This window comes from Macrobrachium rosenbergii, chromosome 21 (assembly GCF_040412425.1).
Source record: "Macrobrachium rosenbergii isolate ZJJX-2024 chromosome 21, ASM4041242v1, whole genome shotgun sequence".
In the NCBI taxonomy this organism is placed as follows: domain Eukaryota; kingdom Metazoa; phylum Arthropoda; class Malacostraca; order Decapoda; family Palaemonidae; genus Macrobrachium; species Macrobrachium rosenbergii.
The window spans coordinates 45,268,033-45,287,292 of NC_089761.1; the positions used below are offsets into that span (position 1 = coordinate 45,268,033).

Consider the following 19,260-nt stretch of genomic DNA (forward strand, 5'->3'; position numbering starts at 1 on the left):
TCATGGGCAATGTCAAAAAGGTAAATAGGTTAAGAGTACAGTGCCTCATTTCTCCATAATCACTGTATATTCAGACAGGCTTGCTGTCAATATCTAGTATATTCTCAATTTATGACTATTCCACCTGGAAGAAATGTAACTTGTACTTCATTCAACATCATGTGAATCACTTATACCTGTACTGCTAAATAGCAAAGATCAATTACTGAATTTCCTCAGCCAACAATAAAATTACCAAAGTAAAGACGGTTAAATCAATCATCATGAACTCCAATTGCAACTTCTGAGCTTTCTTACTCCAACAATTAGATCCATGATCAGAAGTTCATGATTCATCAGTTACAAATGACTTGAATTCTTCAATACATGTGTAATAAATCTGATGGTTCATTTACACTAGCAATTTCTATTTGATACAATTGGTGCAGTTTGACAAATAAAGAAAGATCTGTTTCACTTTCACCTAGTTTCTACTAGAATAAAATCTATCTAGTGTCTTGCCATTAACCATCTGAGGTTGTTACCATTTCCCTGTTTAAAAGTTCACCAAGCCACTCTAGACTTTCACACGAGTCATGGCAAGGATTTGTTCTTTAATAAGTACTGAAAATGGAAAAAAGTGAAGTTGAAGTTAACAGTAAATGAGATAAGACAAAAGCAAATGGATGAGAAGTTAAGAATACTAACTGGTCGGATTAAGCTATATTTATTAATAATAAGAAACTTGTACCCCATAAATATAGCACCATTTTGGAAGCGCTCTTAAAACATCTTTCTTCCCGCTTGCTGTCCTGCATTCCAACTCCATCTTTTCACTGTCAAAAGTGATGAATTGCTAAAATTGCCCCAGTGCTTGGCTTTACACTGATTTTCATAATTAAAATCAAAAGCTCTGTCAGTTTCCCCTCAAGTGAATCAAATTAGGCTTGGTATTCACTTGGATACTGCCTGAACTTGCCTGTTCCACTCTTTTTCAACCTCAACTCTGCCCCTCTACTCCCAAGTTTCCATTACTGTCTAAATTAACAAGCACAATAAGTATGTCATCACCTATACTAACAAGCCTATCAGTAGGCTTGTACTTCCTTTTCCTTTCTTTCTTCCTTCCTTTCCACACTGGCTCAGCTAGGCTTAACATGGACAGATGTATAATAGTTTTGAAAGCAAGGCAAAAACAAAAAAGGTTACAAGACCATTAGAAACCCAGGTTTAACTAGGTCGTTTGTAACTGTCATCACTGCTTGAAAGGAAGAGAATGGTCAGCACAACAATAAATTATAATCAGGTTTGTAATCTATGTAAAATATAATGATTTCTGTAAATGGTAAAATTTGAGGTTAAAAAAACAATGATTTGGAGTCAAAGTTTACTTAAGAACCTCTCTGAAATTTATAAAATCAGGTCTGGTTAAACAAATCATTTATAACTAACTAACTAACTCCATCACAGTCTTTTGTGAAGTGTTTTACAGGCTAACTACACTTCATTTGTTCAAGAAAGCAGTCCTTAGTAATACAAAAATATCATTCCTATTGCCCCAGCTCCACAAGATTATAGTTTATCCAGACTAAATTTAAAAATAATATTCCGAAGGCATATAGCTATGTCAAATGCTATTTGAGCATTAGGTATGTAGTATGGATGTCTACAAAATACATATATATAGAGTTCAGGAAGCACCAAAATTTAATTCCAGCAACTTCAGCATGTACAGTTTATACAACCTTTCCTAGTCCTAGATACAAATGCATAAAAAAAATTACGATACTATCTACCCTTCCTGATTGCCATAAATAATAATAATAATAATTAATTATAATAACAAAAATAATGTAATTTTGCAATAGTTACAAATAAAAGAGCTAAAGAAACAAGAATCTGGCATCAAGATTCTCTTGGGTAGTCTAGCCTAAGCTTTGGTAATATATCTTAATGCAAATAATCACAGAAAAATTTTACCTAGTTTGACTTAGACTTGGCCAGCATCAATGTCCTTCTTGAGCTGCAACAATATCTCTCCAGCCTTCTCGAGATTTGCATCCTCCTGTTAAATCAGAGAGAAAAAATAAAGCATAACTATCACCCATGACCTAGACCATTAGGACTACAAAGAAAACTTTACTACAAAACATCATAAATTTTTAAAACATCATAAATTTCTGTGTACTGATTCATATATGAACAAAATACTTATTACCATACCACACAGTGGTTCTATAAACCATCAAAAATTAATATGAAAGTTTACTGGTAGTTAACCATCACACTAAATTCAAGTAAAATAAAGGCATCTTAAAAAACTGGTAGTTATTGGGTAGACTCCCTACGATTTATCATCAATACCCTAAACAACCCTTTAGGGTGCTCCAACATCACCATTTAAAACCAATTAATTTAATGTCATCTTAGGGTTTGTGGAGCAAAAGTATGTGTGCTCATACTTAAATGAGCAGACACATATAACTACAATATGAATAAAAATATTTAAAATCTGACAAAATAAAGCAATCACAACTTTTACTGTGGATAGCTCCCGCCATTATGGAGTGCCTGGCTTATCTTTTAAGTAATATGATACTCATGTTTTCAATATCTAAATGAAAACCCAGGTTATTCCCTGATATACAAACCTTGATGAAGCAGAATCGAATATAATTTTCACCAATGTCACCATGCTCTGGAGAATAGAAAGCAGATGGAGGGATGCCTTGAAGCTTGCGATTACGAGAAAGCCATTTCACAAAGCGAAAGTCCTTTCTCTCATTGGGATCTCCTCCAATGTCAATCTTGCTCGCTTAAAAGGGAAAGTAACAAGTTAAGAGCACTCCCTCAGTTAGAAGCTACATAAAATAAAACTGAGAAGTACAAATGAGGGGAGCTGACAACTCAGTATCTCACAGATTCAAGATATCAAGTCTCCGAAAATACACACCAATGAAGAGACATGACCCCCTGAAACTGCCTGTGAAATATACTCTGTTCCCTGACATTCCTCTATCTTTAGTTACTTAAATGGGATACTATAAAAGGTTACATTCTAAATCTGGAAAATAGAGCTTAATTTTTTGGAAGCAGCCTAATCAAAGTACAATAAGGAGATCACATCTCTTACCTTGAATGGCAATATTTTATCTTATATAAAGGTCTACTGCTTATTCAAATCATGCTGAGAACAGCAGGAATTTTCACCAAAAGATTAATGTTAGAGAGGGTTGTAATATCCAATCATGTTCAATGAAACACTCCACAATAACTTAATAAACTCAAGATCTGATGCTTTTTATTACATCATACAAAAGTGATATCCTTCAATGGATCTACAGTATCGCTTTTATAACAAGATACCCAGTCTTTACAAGGAACAATGTGTGTGTTTCAGTTGACAGTTCAAAGGAAAAATTTATGAAAATAACCAGAATACTGAATTATCATCTTTAAGAAAGATATGGTACATTGAGATCTTTTTACAATAATTACTTTAAATAAGCAAAAATAGAAAACTTTTCTGTTTGTTATACTCTAAGTTCCCCCTAGTATTTTCTATCAGGCACAGTATCAAATTCCAGAATATTTGAGAATGAAAGGCTACACAACAAAATTATAACTCAACAAGAACCGTTGCTCATGATACCATTGAAATTTCTTGCAGTTAATCTATAATTTCCCTCTGAAAGTCACTAACATGTATAAGTGACACCACTCTACTTTTGGAAACAATCTCAAGTTAGTCTTTGAACATCTCAGCTCCCCTTTACAAAACTACTGTAACAGAATCACTGAATACTTGCTAATGGATCTTCTATCAGCAATAACGAAGTAAAACTGAAGCACTCAATACTTACAAATGGATCTTGTATCAGCAATAATGAAGTAACCTCCTTCCGGAACAATAGGATTGAGGCCTGCTTCTGTGAGAATTCTGACAATGTTGTCCCTCTTTACTTCTAATTCAGCTGGCAAGGACAGAAAATAACAGTCGGGAGTACCAAACCTTTCAATTTCAATTTCAAATCCTTGTGCTACAGCCTCCTACAAAAACAGGAATAAAAATACAAACTTTCAGAATTATGCTAGCAGGATGCATCACGACATAAATATTTACAAATATGGCAATCACTAATATTCTGCTAACTGTCCTTTACGTCTTTCATAAAAATGTATGTGTTCAAAAATCAGGCTGACACATTAGTGATAAAAATATTCTAACTCAACTGACTCTTAAGGCTACAATTACGATCTTAAAATGACAAATATCAAGTAACTGAAAAAGAAAATAAGAGAATGTCAACCCTTAGATGTTCCAATGACATCGTTTGACTTCTTTATACTATTCCCACCCAGTGAGAGTCTGATGACTGGAAAATTCTTGGTTAATTTCAACACATCATTTTGACATTTTTACTTTCGTAGTTTTTTGCTTCTTTAACATAATAAAATAAAGGACTCTATGTGTCAGCTTCAAATTGAAACCAAAAATGCATTTTGGACTCCTCCCTCCTGGGAATTTTATAAGGGTTAAATAATGTGTTGTAATGAACACTGATAACTATGATTTTATTTAGCAATCAAGAAAATATAACTGAAAATACAGGATCTAAATAAATGATAAAAAAGTGATAATCAAAAAGAAATTGTATTCCATATTTACATGAAATCATGCACGGCACTGTAAATCATTAAAGACATTTATCTCCATTATACACTGTTCTATGATTAAAATATAACAAAATCTAAGAAAAGTAAAAAAGTAATTCACTTGGTGCCACAACAATAAAAATGCTGCAAACTTACGCCACACAAAACTTTACCTTACATTGTTTCAAATTCCCATCAATGAGCTTTAAACAATAATGCAAACTTGAAAACAAGCAATATAAAATGTACATGAGACTATATTGTAAACAGCCCAAATATTTAAAAATCTATCATATTTATTTTAAATTAATTAGTGAATCTATGATTACTGAACCTGGTTGAATATTTCTATTTCTAGACTAATATCAATCTGCAATGGGGTAAGTCTAATTACTGTTTGATATAAAGTGCTTTTATGATGAATTAAAAAGCATTAAAATTAAATGGTGGAAAAAATTAATTTTAATTTGTCTTGGACCCATATGGGTGATATGAAATTTGAATCAAGTCCTACCAACTAACACAATCACACAATGACTAATGAGCCACCTTAAAAGCATACTATTATGCATGTTTCTTTCAAAAAGATATCTTGACATACATTGTTGTATGCCAATACAATTACAGTATCTCAATAAAGCTGCTCATTTCTGTTATCATTAATTTCACGTACACTGTTCATAACAATTGTAAGTGGGCCAGCATACATTACACTGCAAAACAATGAACGTGAGCAAGATGCTTAAATTCCTTACCTGAACAGGTGTTGTGCAAGTGTAAACAGAATGCTGGTGAATTACTTGAAGGCCTTTCATCAGGTTAGCAGGTCCATAAGCCCACCCAGTTTTCCAGCCAGTCACAGAGAAAGTCTTACCAGCAGACCCAATTGTGACAGTGCGTTCCCACATGTCAGGCAAGGTGGCTGTAATTTCAATGACTACTTCAGCAACACGACAAAATATCTCTTTAATCAACATGAATATGCTTCTATGGTATGCAGAGATCAGACATACCAACAAAATACATTATAAAAAATAAAATACAATGTCAAATGTAACAAACAAATGTTGCATTAGCATCTATAACCTGTGAGATACCTCAAGCAGTTGATTTTGTCACCATTAATGTCACCACTGTTGAAATTTTCATGATCAAATTAGGCAACTAATACTGTATTAAAATTTACAATAAAATCAAGTTCCCATCAAATTCCTGGCTAACAAAACCACAAAAAGTAAAAGGAATAGATATCCCTTTCAAAATAATATTAAATTCATTAACACCATTCATTCATTTCGCCAAGAGAGACCTCATAATCTGACATCATATATAATTGTTTGGAACTTCACTCTCACATGATAAAACAAGCACCTTTCCCTTACCCATTCGGATGTGCTTTTGACCTGTGTAAGTCATCCATTCATATACTTCATCCATGATGGCAATGGCATTGTGTTTCTTACAAAGGTTGGCAATCATTGTTAGTTCTTCTTCCTTAAAAACCTGAAAAGTTTTTGGCAACGTAAATAAACATACGCCAACATCCAATTTCTAGACAAGTATGTCAAAACCAAGTTAAAAATATGAGAAGGCAAAACATTTGGCCCAGACAAAAATGCTTCAAAGATCAGCAACCAAAAAACTGAATTTATATAGAATGACAAAAAGGACAGCATTGTATCATTATGGATCTGTAAATCTACTTAAAAGATCATTGTGGTACATAGTACTCTAATGAATCTAGTTTTCAAGACTAATGAAACAAAAAGGTATTAAACTTACCTTTCCTAAGGGATTGTTTGGAGTATTTACAATAATAGCTTTAGTTTTCTCATTAAATGCACTTGCTAGCTCATCAGGATCTAAGACCCAGTCACTGGAAGAGGTAACACCCTCAGTCTTTTTCTGGTGATGGAAAGGGTAAAGTTCACTTCAAAGAAAACCCCATTAACTGCTGAGTGTATGAGACCAAAGCAAACAGTCAGGCTCGGCCAAATACAAAAATTATACTGATGAGAAGACATCAGAAAATAAAAAAATACCATGATATTCATAATAATTACAAATGATCCTCCCATAAAATGTATACAATAAACCACCCCCGTATTTGCGGGGGATGCATCCCACACGCCCACATGAATAGCTAAAATCCGTGAATACTTAAAACCCCTCTAAAAACATTTAGAACTGCCTATTATGATAGTTCAAACACAAAAATAAAAATGCTTACACCCGAGTATTTTAATGAATTTATCACAAATAGTGCATTTGGTCATGAAAATTATATGAAAATACAATAATTAGTGAATATTTCTCAGTGAAAAATACTGCAAATGGGCGAATTTTCCCTGAATAATGTGTACACTGTATATGTTCAATACAGAAATCCACGAATAGGCAAGTCCGCGAATCGTGAGACCGCGAATACAGGGGGTTTACTGTATACTGTAATGTACAATATTTCTGGGTTTCACTTTGGTTCCCCAAACTGTTCATCTGGATGTTTTCCTTCCATACTTTAAAGTTCATCACCAAAATCATGATAAATAAAAAGAATATATTCAAACATCAATTTCAAATGATAGCCGATGTGTTACAAGTGGATCACCTGCATAGCTGTTTTATTGAGACTGCTTTAAAGAAAATTCTTCCTGTACAAGATCTCTGTTGAACCCTCTCAAACACAGAAACGAAATATATAGAAATGATAACGGTTTTGTATTCATTCCAATGATTCCTTGTGTTTATATAATTGCATAATGAGCTATGCAGTTTTAAGCAACTTAATTTCTTATCATCTAACTTACACAGTATTACCACGTACATACAAAATTATTCTTTTTAATAACGGACTCACCGGGCGGAGTGGCACAAACACAGGTGTTCCACCAGCTAACTTGACCTGAGGTACATAACAATCAAAGAAAGGCTCTATGATGATGACTTCATCCCCTGGGTTGACTAGGCCTGTAAACCAGAAAGAATGCTATAGAGCACTGCTCTTCCAGGTATAACACTATCAAAGAAAATATACATAATAACTACTGAAATCTGAATATACTTAAACAATTCAGTAAATTCTAATATAATTCCCCATGGTTTATATAAATGAAAAATATTTCAAAACAGAGCACAGTAACTTTGTATGAATACTGCATCATAATTCCATGATCCAGCACTTTTAATAATCATGTGAATATTTGAATTCATTAATTTAAGTTAGAAACATTAATGCTTCCAGGCTGAAACATCCCCAGATGACAGACTTATCCTTCCTTTCCATTCCATACCATGAAAGATCAATCAGAAAATGGCATATACAATCAGTTTAACCATGCAGTGGGTATACTGATTCTCCATTCCTCAATGATCACTGAAGGAAGATATGTTGAGATTTGGAAGGATGTCTAACTTCTCCCAAGAGACCTTTAGGGGTACAATTATACTAATGTACAATACAATCCAGAGTCTCTATCTCTTAGCCACAAAATGTATCTTGAACATTCTTATTTGACTGTTATACAAAACCTTACATTTTGAACCTTACATTTTGCCCTTGTGCATTTCTTAGATTAGCCTGTAATAAATTTTCATTTTGAAAGTTTTTACAAATAAAGTAAAGTATTGAATCACTTTATTATCCTAAAAAAACCACCTTAGAACATGTTAACCCACCTAACCAGCAATTAATTTGTCTCAATATTTCTCATGATCTGATATCATATTAACCCTCTGCATATGATGTATGAATTGTCATTCAGCTCATCTGTTACTACTTTCAGTTGCAATCATGATACAAAACCCATCAATCTTGCATGCAGTGCTTACTTTCCATCCAATTTTAAGACAATCTTGCTGGCAATGTTTTTTCTTTCTGAATGCTCATGCAAAACGGTGAAAATTTCTGAGCCTACTGATGAATTAACCTTATCTGATAATAAATTTATGATTCCTGACTGAAACCCTAAATGAGGGTAAAAATTATTTGTCAAACCATTACAAAAATTATTTTCCTACGAGAAAGTAACCACTATTAATAGGAACTGTATTTCCTTTCCATCTTCGTAAGCATAGCTGTATATAAACAATATCAACATATTACTGTAAATTAGGATTTTCTGTACTGTATACAGTATACTATACTAAGAAAACCTACAAAGCATGAAAATGAAATTCATTTAACTTTCAAAGGGACGACCTCCCTTCCTCTTCAGAATATAACTCAGCTGCATTTGGTAGAGGAAGGGAGGTGGTCCCTTTGAAAGCTTAATAAATTTCATTTTCATGCCTTGTGGATTTTACTTGGTCTAATATTCAGGAAATGAAAAAACTACAACTTACCCATAATAGCTACAAAAAGAGCTTCATATGCACCAGCTGTTACCAACATTTCTGTCAGTGAATTCAATTCTCTTCCAATTAACTTTGAGTACAGTTTACACAAAGCAGCCACCAAGCGAGGATGACCCTGAAACAACAATAAGAAAATCTTTATACCAACCAGCATGTTTAATTCTTCGACCAAACTAAAGACATCACAAAAAAGTGAAAAAATATACGAATGAAAGATATCACCTGACAAAATTAGTAAAAGAAACCATTCTATTATCAATAAATTACTGTAGTACAAAAGTAAGGAATATTTGCATCTCTTATTTTCCGAGCTTTTTAAGTTTTTTTCCTCCTCAAAATCTTATGTTTCATAAGGACTCCAGTAAATACCATAAAACTACCAATACTTCACACCATAGGGGGCTTTCAAAATTCCAAAGACTAAATAAAATGAAAGAATTTCTTGTTTACAGTATATATGTTCCAGACTAGATTCACCCTTAAACTAGTCTGAAGTTGAATATGGCAAAGCACAAAATTTTTCTGCATTTTTCACAAGCAACACTACACATATTTTGCGGCTAATTTCATGACAATTATAAAAGGCCTTTAAAAGTAAAAAAAATTCACAAACCGAGTTATGCAATGACTATGTAGTCTATTACAGTCAATACATTCAATTCTCCTCCTCAGTTCAAAAACAAAACTCCTATTTATTGTACAATAAAGTTACTCAAACATACTTTAAACCCTTCAAAAATTACAATAAATAACCAAAAACCATCTAAATGTAAACACTGCTTTCCAATATGTAATACTATGAAAAATTTCACATCACGGCAATTATTTCTACACATTTTTCCAATCAACTTAATGCACACAACAGGATCCAAGTCTCACTATTTCTGCCCCAAAAACACGTACCCTTGCCAATAGGTATATCAAGCTGGGTAGAGTGAGTGAGGATGACAAGTCTCGCTTTACTATGTTAGGTGTGACTGAGGTAGCAAAAGTGTGGAATGTATACTATGGTGAACACACCAGACAAAGAAGCAACAGTCAGAGCCTGTAATCAGGTAGATCTCCGATTGGAAATCCAAGTTATGCTGCATCATATATATATCACATAACTTTCCACCTAACTACCTAAAATTTACTTACAAGATAATGAATGATCACTCTTCTGATCTTGTAAATCTCATTGCTGGGAAAATGATAATTTAAATATGAATATTCATTTTTTCATACTTACAAAGCCTCGAGTGTACTGATTCAAGAGGACATTAGTCTCGCTGAGAGTCGCCTCTGCAAGAGCTTTCCTAACAGTTTCTGGCGCAGCAAAGTCAGGGAATCCCTGACCAAGGTTGAGGGGCTTTACTTCCAATGCTAACTGGATGAATTCAACCCTAGCAGAAGGAACACATGATAAGCAAAGAGATTAAGGTTTTAGTAGTAATACATCAACAAGCCATAGCCCACTCGGACAATTTCTGACATAGCACCTCTCGTACATGAAGATCATTTCAACAGTTATTTAAAATATTTCACGAAAAGTTAATTTCTAAAAGTTGTTTGAACTAAAAAGACATGCTATGAGAACTTATACAAACTAAAACATTTCAAACCAAGTACTGTGTTAATTACCAAACACTCTTTTCAATTCCTTTGGTCTTCAGCGCAGCAGAAGGAGGAGCAGCTACACCAGACATGTTGTGAGACAGGATGGGTTGCGGACTGCTGAGTGTCTGAAGAACGGGTGACGACGACCCCAAAAATGAGTTATTGGTAAGATTTAAAAATGGAGAGGCAATGCAAGACTGAACACCTGCTCTTCTTACAACTGCCGGTCGAACCAAATTAAACATCACCCTCCTGAAAAGGTATTAAAGGAATTTCATTTTTTTTGTGAAAAGTACCCAAGAAAAACACTTTTTTTTTGTATGCTTAAACATAAAGTAAGATGTACATAAAAAATTTTTGCAAATCTTGATTATCATGCTTTAAACATTAATTACATAAACTAACACATTACGAAATAATCAATTTAAATATATAAAAAACATTCCTACCATATTACACAGAAGGTATGAATAATGTTTATTTTCTGAAATAAATGCTAAATGCTATCTGATAAAGGTAATGTATGCTAGGCTGAGCAAGGAAAGGAATTCCTTGAAAAGTCAGTTAACCAACAACAGGAAACTGTCACATGAAACTTTGGTAACCCTTGACTAAGGTAATCAAATACTGTACCTGTATTCTAATGACTGCCCAAGCTAGCTGATAGGCTTGCTATACTAATGCTAATCTAGAAGCAGTCATAATTTTCTAGTCTAAGATATTAGTCTATCAAATTAAATTTTAACACTACTCAAGTTCTATTACTTACCAAAAGTTGAAGTGTGTGAACAAGACCCAATAAAGGACAGCCTACAACAAAGGGCAAGGGAGGGTGCACAGCCTTTATAGAGTGGATTGGCAAATTGCTGTTGTAAACATTCTTAAACAAAAGTAGATTCTAAAGATGGCCTAACAATGGGTTAGGGGACATGAGGTCAAGCCGTTCCACTAAAAGCAACTGTGATACAATCTTGTTCATATTTTCTTAACCTTCACACAGTTAAAAAAAAAAAAAATCTAACCTTAATGGCTTAATCAAAATACCTGGGCATATAGAACAGAACAGAACAGAGAATATAGAATTGAGGCGAAAGGTCAAGCACTGGAACCTATGAGGTCACTCAGTGCTGAAGCGGAAATTGACAATAAAAAGGTTTGAAAGGTGTAACAGGAAGAAAACCTCACAGTTGCATTAAGAAACAATTGTTGGGAGAGGGTGGAAAGTAAGATGGAAGAAAGAGAATATGAACGGAGGTCCAGGAAAAGGAATTAAAGGGGTTGCAGCTAGGAGCTGAAGGGACACTGCAAGGAGCCTTAAGTAATGCCTACAGTGCACCGCGTGAGTGGGCATATTATAGCCTTCACCTTAACAAAGCTGATGTCATAACAGCAATCTGCTAGCTTATGCCAAAGAATGAACAGGGAATTAAAACATTTATGAATCTTTTCTATATTAACCAGTAAATATCTTGCTCACTGAATTAATATGCTGCTACTCACCTTCATTAGGAAAATGCAGCAATCATCACCATTCAATAGTTATTTATTATAACACCACAATAGCTAACAGCAATTAACTAATTAATATAAACTTTTGACAGAAATGCAAGGCCTTAAATTTGGTTTTAAATTTGGACAAACACCATACACCAGTTAGAAATTCCAATAAAAAATCAATACCAAAAACGATAAACCATACTTACAGAAAGGTAATTCTATATATTAGCTCTGCGCCTGTTTTTACCTTTTCAACTGGTTTTTTCTACACTTTTACGGGTTCTGATACTGGCAGTGCATCTGTTTGTTGTCAGCCAAATGGAATATCCCTTCGCCGTGTTTAGTACTGGCCTGGGGGGGTACCCATACGTTAACAAGTTATTGCACTTGCCAGATGGGATAGGAACCGTTCGAAACAGACGTGCCTGTGCTCTGTCTTGTGAAGATCGCGTATGGAAAACCCTTGTTGAATGGACTTCAGGGGTTAATTACAGGTTAATTACACTCGAGCACCAAAAATTAAAGGTAAATTCATAATTAGCAACCAAAAACTGTAGAAAAAGTTAAGTTAGAAGGCAGTCACCGCTGCGGAGCTACTATATAGTTCTACCTACAGAAATATACCCAAATCTACCCTAACCTAGGGTGACGAATCCTACCCGCCAGGGGGTCATGAACCCCACAATACCAAAATCAATCAAAACATAAAAATGCACATAAAAAATACTTTGGCATAAAGAACCTGTTACAAAATTACCCACTAGCCTAGTGGTAATGTGTCATAAATGGTGATGTCATTAGCTGATTGGCTGAATAGGCTAATTCACATTATCACAACACATAGGTTGGAAAATAAATGGGTATGAAAGTAACATTCTTCTGGCTAAATTATTCATCTGCAAGCAATGTCAATAATTATTTTAAATATATATATTTTCTCAGGATGTGAGGAAACTGAGTTTCATTGGGGTACATCATACCGGTGGCCTACCACCAATCACTTAAACTTCGGCGACATCTGACCGTGGTGTTAACACAAAATTAATGTGTATTACACGCCCATAACACAATTTAGGTTCAAAATTCGAGTTTCACCAAATTCTCAATCAACTGAACCTACCATCTGCCTATAATTGGCTGGCCTAGAAAAGCTGAAACTTTTCCAAACTAATATAATACCCCAGTTTCAAATCGAGTAATATCACGGACTCGTCTCTGAATATTATGCAGCCAAACCTTTGGTATGGCTCGGCATACGCTACAATATTAAGCAAGGACCAAAGGACCCCAGCCATATGGTTATACTACGGTAAGTTAAAATATGCACTTGGAGAACACCATACGAATTCATCAAGGTTTTACGACCTACGCTGAGAATTATACTGCTTAATATTAGGTTCGGTAAGCAAAATCGGCTCGGCTACAAGACTACATCTAAACCGGCATTCCACTAAACCGGTATTATTTTCATGAAAACTAAATTTTAACTAAGGCTAGGTCAAATGGAGGTCACGCACAATGCATCCCTAACCTTGATAATAAGTTGTCAACACAGAAAAAAAGCTCCTACTCCAAGAGAATAGAGGATGGCAGACGGAATAACCTGTACCTGGGGCCGACTGAGATAGCTTTCATCCAAGGCACGGGCTATGACGTCCGAAGGCACATACGGCGAGAATCTTTATTTACAACGATATGCTTCTTGCGTCCGATTACGGTCATGTAATTTTGGCTTTGTTTGACTTATCGGAAATTAATTCTAGGCATTAGCTAGATTTTTAACGGTATATTTTTCGTTTACGTTCTTATAAGCCTTTCGTAATATTTTAACAATAATTCTATGCTTTAATATTATTTAGTAAAAATGTAAGTCTTGTTACTTAAAAACGACGATATTCAAACAGTTGCTGTCTAGGACCGTTCGTTGCGAAACAGGCTAAGTTAGCTATGCTATTTAAATTTTGCAAGTCGCTAAAATTATTTTAAGAAAATTAGAAGATAATTAACATGAATCTAAATTTGGAAAGTTTCTTCCAATTTAGGCGTAACTTTTGAATCATAATGAACTGCGTACTGCAGGTGTCCATTTATATAAGTACCGTATGATAACTTCAACAGCTGATTGGGGTTTGAATCCTGCCATTTGAATGCCTTATGTGTCAACTTCATTTCTAGCTATATATATATATATATATATATATATATATATATATATATATATATATATATATATATATATATATATATATATGTGTGTGTGTGTGTGTGTATACTGTATATATATATGTATATGTATATATATATATATATATATATATATATATATATATATATATATATATAGTATATATATATATATATATATATATAGTGTGTGTGTGTGTGTTTGTTTTTATGATATTTATTATTAATGTTAGACAGTGGCGTCGCTATGGGGGGGCCTGGGCGGGCCCGGGCCCCCCAATCAGATGTTTGGCCCCAATCAGATGTTTGGCCCCCCCACTGGTCCCCCCAGTTGAAATTCCCCTTGTGACTAAATTTTAATTTTAAGGACCTCCAGCGTCAGTGTTGCCACTTTGTGGAAATTTCCAAAAATTCATGGGAGTAGCCCTGATTAATGAATTTATATTCAGAGTAAAAGGCATCAAAATGAATAAAAAGCTTAAGAATTATAAATGAACTACGAGTCAGAAAAGAGCTGATTAACGGCATGCGTGTAGCAAATATATCAGAAGTTAAAGGGGTAAATAGTCACAGTGGCAGTTAGGACTAAGAAAATTATTCTCGACTTTCTGATAATATGGCATCGATCCCTGTTTGCATGGTGAATTTTTCTCATGGCAATAGATGACATCTTGAGCTAGGCTAATAGCTATGTACCATTCATGTTTCATTCAAGTAGGATAGTTGTTTAAACTCCTTTGTGTTTGCCTGTAGGCTGTAACGTTAATGATATTTGAATCGAAATTCTGTCACTTGACGATACAGTTCCTGTTGCCGTCTTTAAGTTGTGGATTGTGTTCTGTCGTCTCCATACGCGTGTGATTGTAGAGGGAAGAAGTAAGTACATTATGAAACTATTTGAACCTGTTGTATAAAATGTTTTAGATTAAGTCAGCCTTGGGCTGACATGGGCTCTTGGTCATTGAGCAGCCTGCAATGAACCTGTGCTCTATAGAATATGAATAATTTTGACGTTTTCACAAAACAAAAGTAAGATGTATACATAAAAAAACTACCTCATTATATGTAGCCCTTAAGCCTAATTGTATAAAACAATTTATTTTGAATTTCATCGATTTTGGTTTTGATGAAAAAGCTGTCTGTCATCTGGCTCTCTATCTTACGGTTAACTTACTTTTATGTTTATAGACACGACTCACTAGGCTAACATTTCTTGATTTTCAAGTTCTAACGCTTAACAGACGGGCCTCCCAGGCTATGGTAACCAAGGCATTTGATGTTGTATTCATGCAACTGGCTAGTGACTAGTCCATAGTTTACTTTTGATATATCATTGTAAATAATGACAACCTATATTGTCCTAGGAGGCGATCGTATATTTCCTATGATAACTAATTTAGAGTCATCTTGAAAAGTAGGTCATTATATATATATATATATATATATATATATATATATATATATATATATATATATATATATATATATATATATATATATATAATGCAATGTCCTTAATGTTTCACAATTACAGAGCCAATTTAATAGTTGTTTAGTGAAGTTTCCTGAATAAATTTTGTTTTGTTTAGTAACCTGAAATTCCTGACATTTTTGGTCTGTGCTTGCAGGCTACTGATGTTTCGGTGGTAACGGTGGTGGTTTTCCAGCTCCTACTTTATTTTTATGATAGTCTATGTCAGAATATAAGAACATAGCCTAGAAAATCAATATGCAGAAACAGAGTAGCATAAAAACTTTCTTCTCTAAACGGGCACCAGCAGAATCCGATTTATGTGATAGTCCTTCTAAGCGTCATGACTTGAATTATAGGGTGGGGAGATTGAAAATGAAAATATATTTTGGGAGGATGACATGCCTACTTCCAATAGTGAAGATGAAGATCTAACAGAACAGGTGAGTACTTACACCAAACCTGCAGATACGACTGAGAAAATTACAACCCATCGTGAAAAACTTACAATAAGACCACCAGGACCAAATGATATCAGTCAAGGTAAAACCGAAAAACCTGTGCAACCAGCTCTGGCATGTTTTCCAACTCATCAAATTGGCAACAGACTAAGATCATTTAAGGCATCTTGGCATACAAGTCATTCCTGGCTCGAATACTCCGTAATGATAGATGCTGCATATTGTTTTTACTGTAGGAACTTTCCACAGCCAAATAAAGCCTCTGCAACAGCCTTTGTGTCTACTGGGTACAGACAGTGGAAAGAAAGCAACAGAAAAAGATGCTGGCTTCTCACATCATGAGAAAAGTGATTTTCATAGGTACTCCATGTGTACTTGGAAAGATTTTGAAGAACACATAGCTAGAGGAAACACTATAGCTAAATCCTTAACATCTGCCCATGATGAAACTGTAGCAGAAAATAGGCATTATATCAAGGAGGTGGCCAAAGTTTTATGCCTAAAAGCTCGTCAAAAAATTGCACAAAGGGGCCATCATGAAGGTCCTGACAGTATGAATAAGGGCAATTTTCTTGAAAATAATGGAACTCATCAGTGAAAAAGATCCCATTATCAAAGCCCGTCTGTCTTCCAAGAATGCCAAATACACCAGTCCTACCATTCAGAATTAAATTATTGGAATCATGGCCGAAACCGTCCTTGATGAGATAACAGATGAGCTTTATCAATCTACTTGGTTTTCTATAATGGTTGATGAGTCAAAGGACATTAGTGGAAGAGAACAGCTATCTGTTGTTGTTAGGTATTTGTTTGATCATACCCTACATGAGGAGTTTTTGGGGTTCGTAAGACTGCATAAAACTAAATGCAGAGTATCTCAAAACAGCATATGTGAAATGTTACTGACATGCAATATTGATGCAAAAAATTGCGTTGGTCAAACATATGATGGAGCCTCAGTAATGAGTGGGAAAAATTCTGGTGTACAAAGACTTTTCCGAGAAGAGGCTGCACCAGAAGCAACTTATATTCATTGTTATAATCACCGCCTAAACTTGGTGATTGTGGATGTTGTTAAGTCTGTCAAGATTGCAGACCAGTTCCTTGGATTGTTGGAATCCATATATGTGTTTATGTCATCAGCTGTGCTGCACGAGTTGTTCCTGCAAAAACAAAACAAGCTATTTCCGGACAAACAACCCCAAAAGCTTAAAAAATTGAGTGACACAAGATGGGCATGTCATTACGCAGCCTGCAAAGTAATGCTGCTGAAACTACCAGCTATTTTCCAAACTCTAGAGGAAGTAGCCAATGAGCAGTCTGGCAAGCGTGCTACTGATGCAGCTGGACTCTTGAATGCAGTTAATTTCTCATTCATCATAAGCCTTGTTGTGTTTGAAAATCTGCTGCACAGAACCAAACTGCTCTCAGATATGTTGAAATCACCTACACTTGATCTAGCCGCTGCTGCTGACATGATTGAGACTACATGATGAGCTGGAGCAAGAGAGAGAGGGTTCAAATTGGGATATTCTTTGGTCTAAAGCAAAAGACGTGGCAAAGGAAGAAAAAGACAGCAATCTTCCATGCTTGATGGCTTTGCAACAAGTACTACCCGTGGTCAGGAGGAAACACCTGACTCAAAACATGACTTTTGTGTAAATCTGTTCTACCCAGTGCTTGACCGCTTTCTAGCAGAACTTGACTCTAGATTCAGTGAAGATAACAAACAATTACTGAGGTCTATTTCAGCACTGGATCCAAGAAGCTCCAAATTTTTTAATGCAGAGATCATTGAACCAATGGCAGTCCAGTATGGAGTTGAACTGTCTGATTTAGCTGTAGAAGTACGCCAAGCCAAAAGGCTCATTCAGCGCAAAGAATCAGAGGGAGTCAAGATCACCACTCTCGTACAACTGTCTTCATTCATGTCACCTTACAAAGATGCCTTTCCTGACTTGTGTCAACTTCTGACAATAGCCATAGTTCTTCCTCCCACATCAGCTGCATGTGAACGAAGTTTTTCATATACGAGGCTAATAAAAAATGATCTGCGCAGCACCATGGATGATTTACGATTGTCCTCACTTGCTGTCCTTGGAATCCACGTGTCAAGAGCCAAATCTATCGATATGGACAAAATTGTATCAAAATTTGCCAAGCGACATGATAATAGAAAGATACTTCTTTTCTGAAAAGATATTTAATAATGTATATGTTTACACTTAAAGCTGTGTCATTATATATTGATCCATTTACATGCCATGGGCATATTTTTATTTGAAATACGGAAAAATACTTTTAGTTTAATTACAGATTTGCTATATTCTTAGTGACTTTATTTTGGTCCCTGTTACCTGTACAGTTTGTAATCGTATATAGATGAGAAGTGATTTGTTTATTTTACTTTATTATTATTATTTTTTTAAATACAATTGACATATGTGCTGCTGATGATATTATTTACCTTAGAAATTATTTTAAATATTTCAAGTTTATTTACAGTTTTGCTATATCCTTAATAACATTAGTTTGATTCTTGTTACCTTTACAACACGCATATATATATATATATATATATATATATATATATATATATGTATATAGTTTTGAACGAAGTTGTGAGGAAAATTTACTTTACATTTGCATATAGTAAGAGTTGAGAAATAATTGAACTCCATAATTTCGAATGCATGTTTACTCGTTACTAATGTTATTATTTTGCTTTATTTACATGGATATATACACTTGAGAATAGTATCTTTTACTAATTATATAATTTTCATATAAGTTTTATGCCATTTTCTTTGGCCCCCCATAAAATAGCTCGGCCCCCCCACTGATGGAAGGCTATAGCTATGCCACTGATGTTAGACCTGGTTCAATATGCTCTCGTGTTTCCTGTAAATATATTATCCAGTTAAATACTCTTGAAAAAAAACTATTACTAAAGTCTCATTTAAAAATTAATACTTCGCAATTCCATGCGTTCAGCAGTAGCTAAAAAAAAACCTCATGGCTGAAAAGGGGAAATAAAGGTATAAAAAATGGGACAGGAGT

At 34.6% G+C, this 19,260-nt stretch overlaps 3 protein-coding genes across 7 annotated transcripts; 2 read left to right on the forward strand and 1 right to left on the reverse strand.

Annotated features, from left to right (window-relative positions):
- Positions 1-1,352: 1,352 nt before the first annotated feature.
- Kyat (Kynurenine aminotransferase) lies at positions 1,353-13,833 on the reverse strand. 5 transcript variants are annotated; one of them, XM_067123666.1, is made up of 11 exons: positions 13,694-13,833; positions 10,612-10,839; positions 10,220-10,373; positions 8,977-9,103; positions 7,493-7,602; positions 6,418-6,540; positions 6,018-6,138; positions 5,391-5,557; positions 3,843-4,029; positions 2,631-2,794; positions 1,353-2,044 (listed from the first exon to the last, which is right to left on the reverse strand). In XM_067123666.1, the coding sequence occupies exons 1-11, from the start codon at positions 13,717-13,719 to the stop codon at positions 1,970-1,972; spliced, it is 1,482 nt and encodes a 493-aa protein (XP_066979767.1). In that variant the 5' UTR covers positions 13,720-13,833; the 3' UTR covers positions 1,353-1,969. The 5 variants fall into 5 exon arrangements, with proteins under 5 accessions (XP_066979767.1, XP_066979768.1, XP_066979770.1 ...); XM_067123667.1 differs by having other exon boundaries at positions 13,616-13,751; XM_067123669.1 differs by having other exon boundaries at positions 10,612-10,712; positions 13,694-13,737.
- Positions 13,834-16,883: 3,050 nt separating this feature from the next.
- LOC136849476 (zinc finger MYM-type protein 1-like) lies at positions 16,884-17,693 on the forward strand. The gene has a single exon (XM_067122824.1). The coding sequence runs from the start codon at positions 16,884-16,886 to the stop codon at positions 17,691-17,693; it is 810 nt and encodes a 269-aa protein (XP_066978925.1).
- A 93-nt stretch (positions 17,694-17,786) lies between these two features.
- LOC136849477 (uncharacterized) lies at positions 17,787-18,395 on the forward strand. The gene has a single exon (XM_067122825.1). It carries the CDS (start codon positions 17,787-17,789, stop codon positions 18,393-18,395), a length of 609 nt encoding a protein of 202 aa, XP_066978926.1.
- The last annotated feature ends 865 nt before the right edge of the window (positions 18,396-19,260 follow it).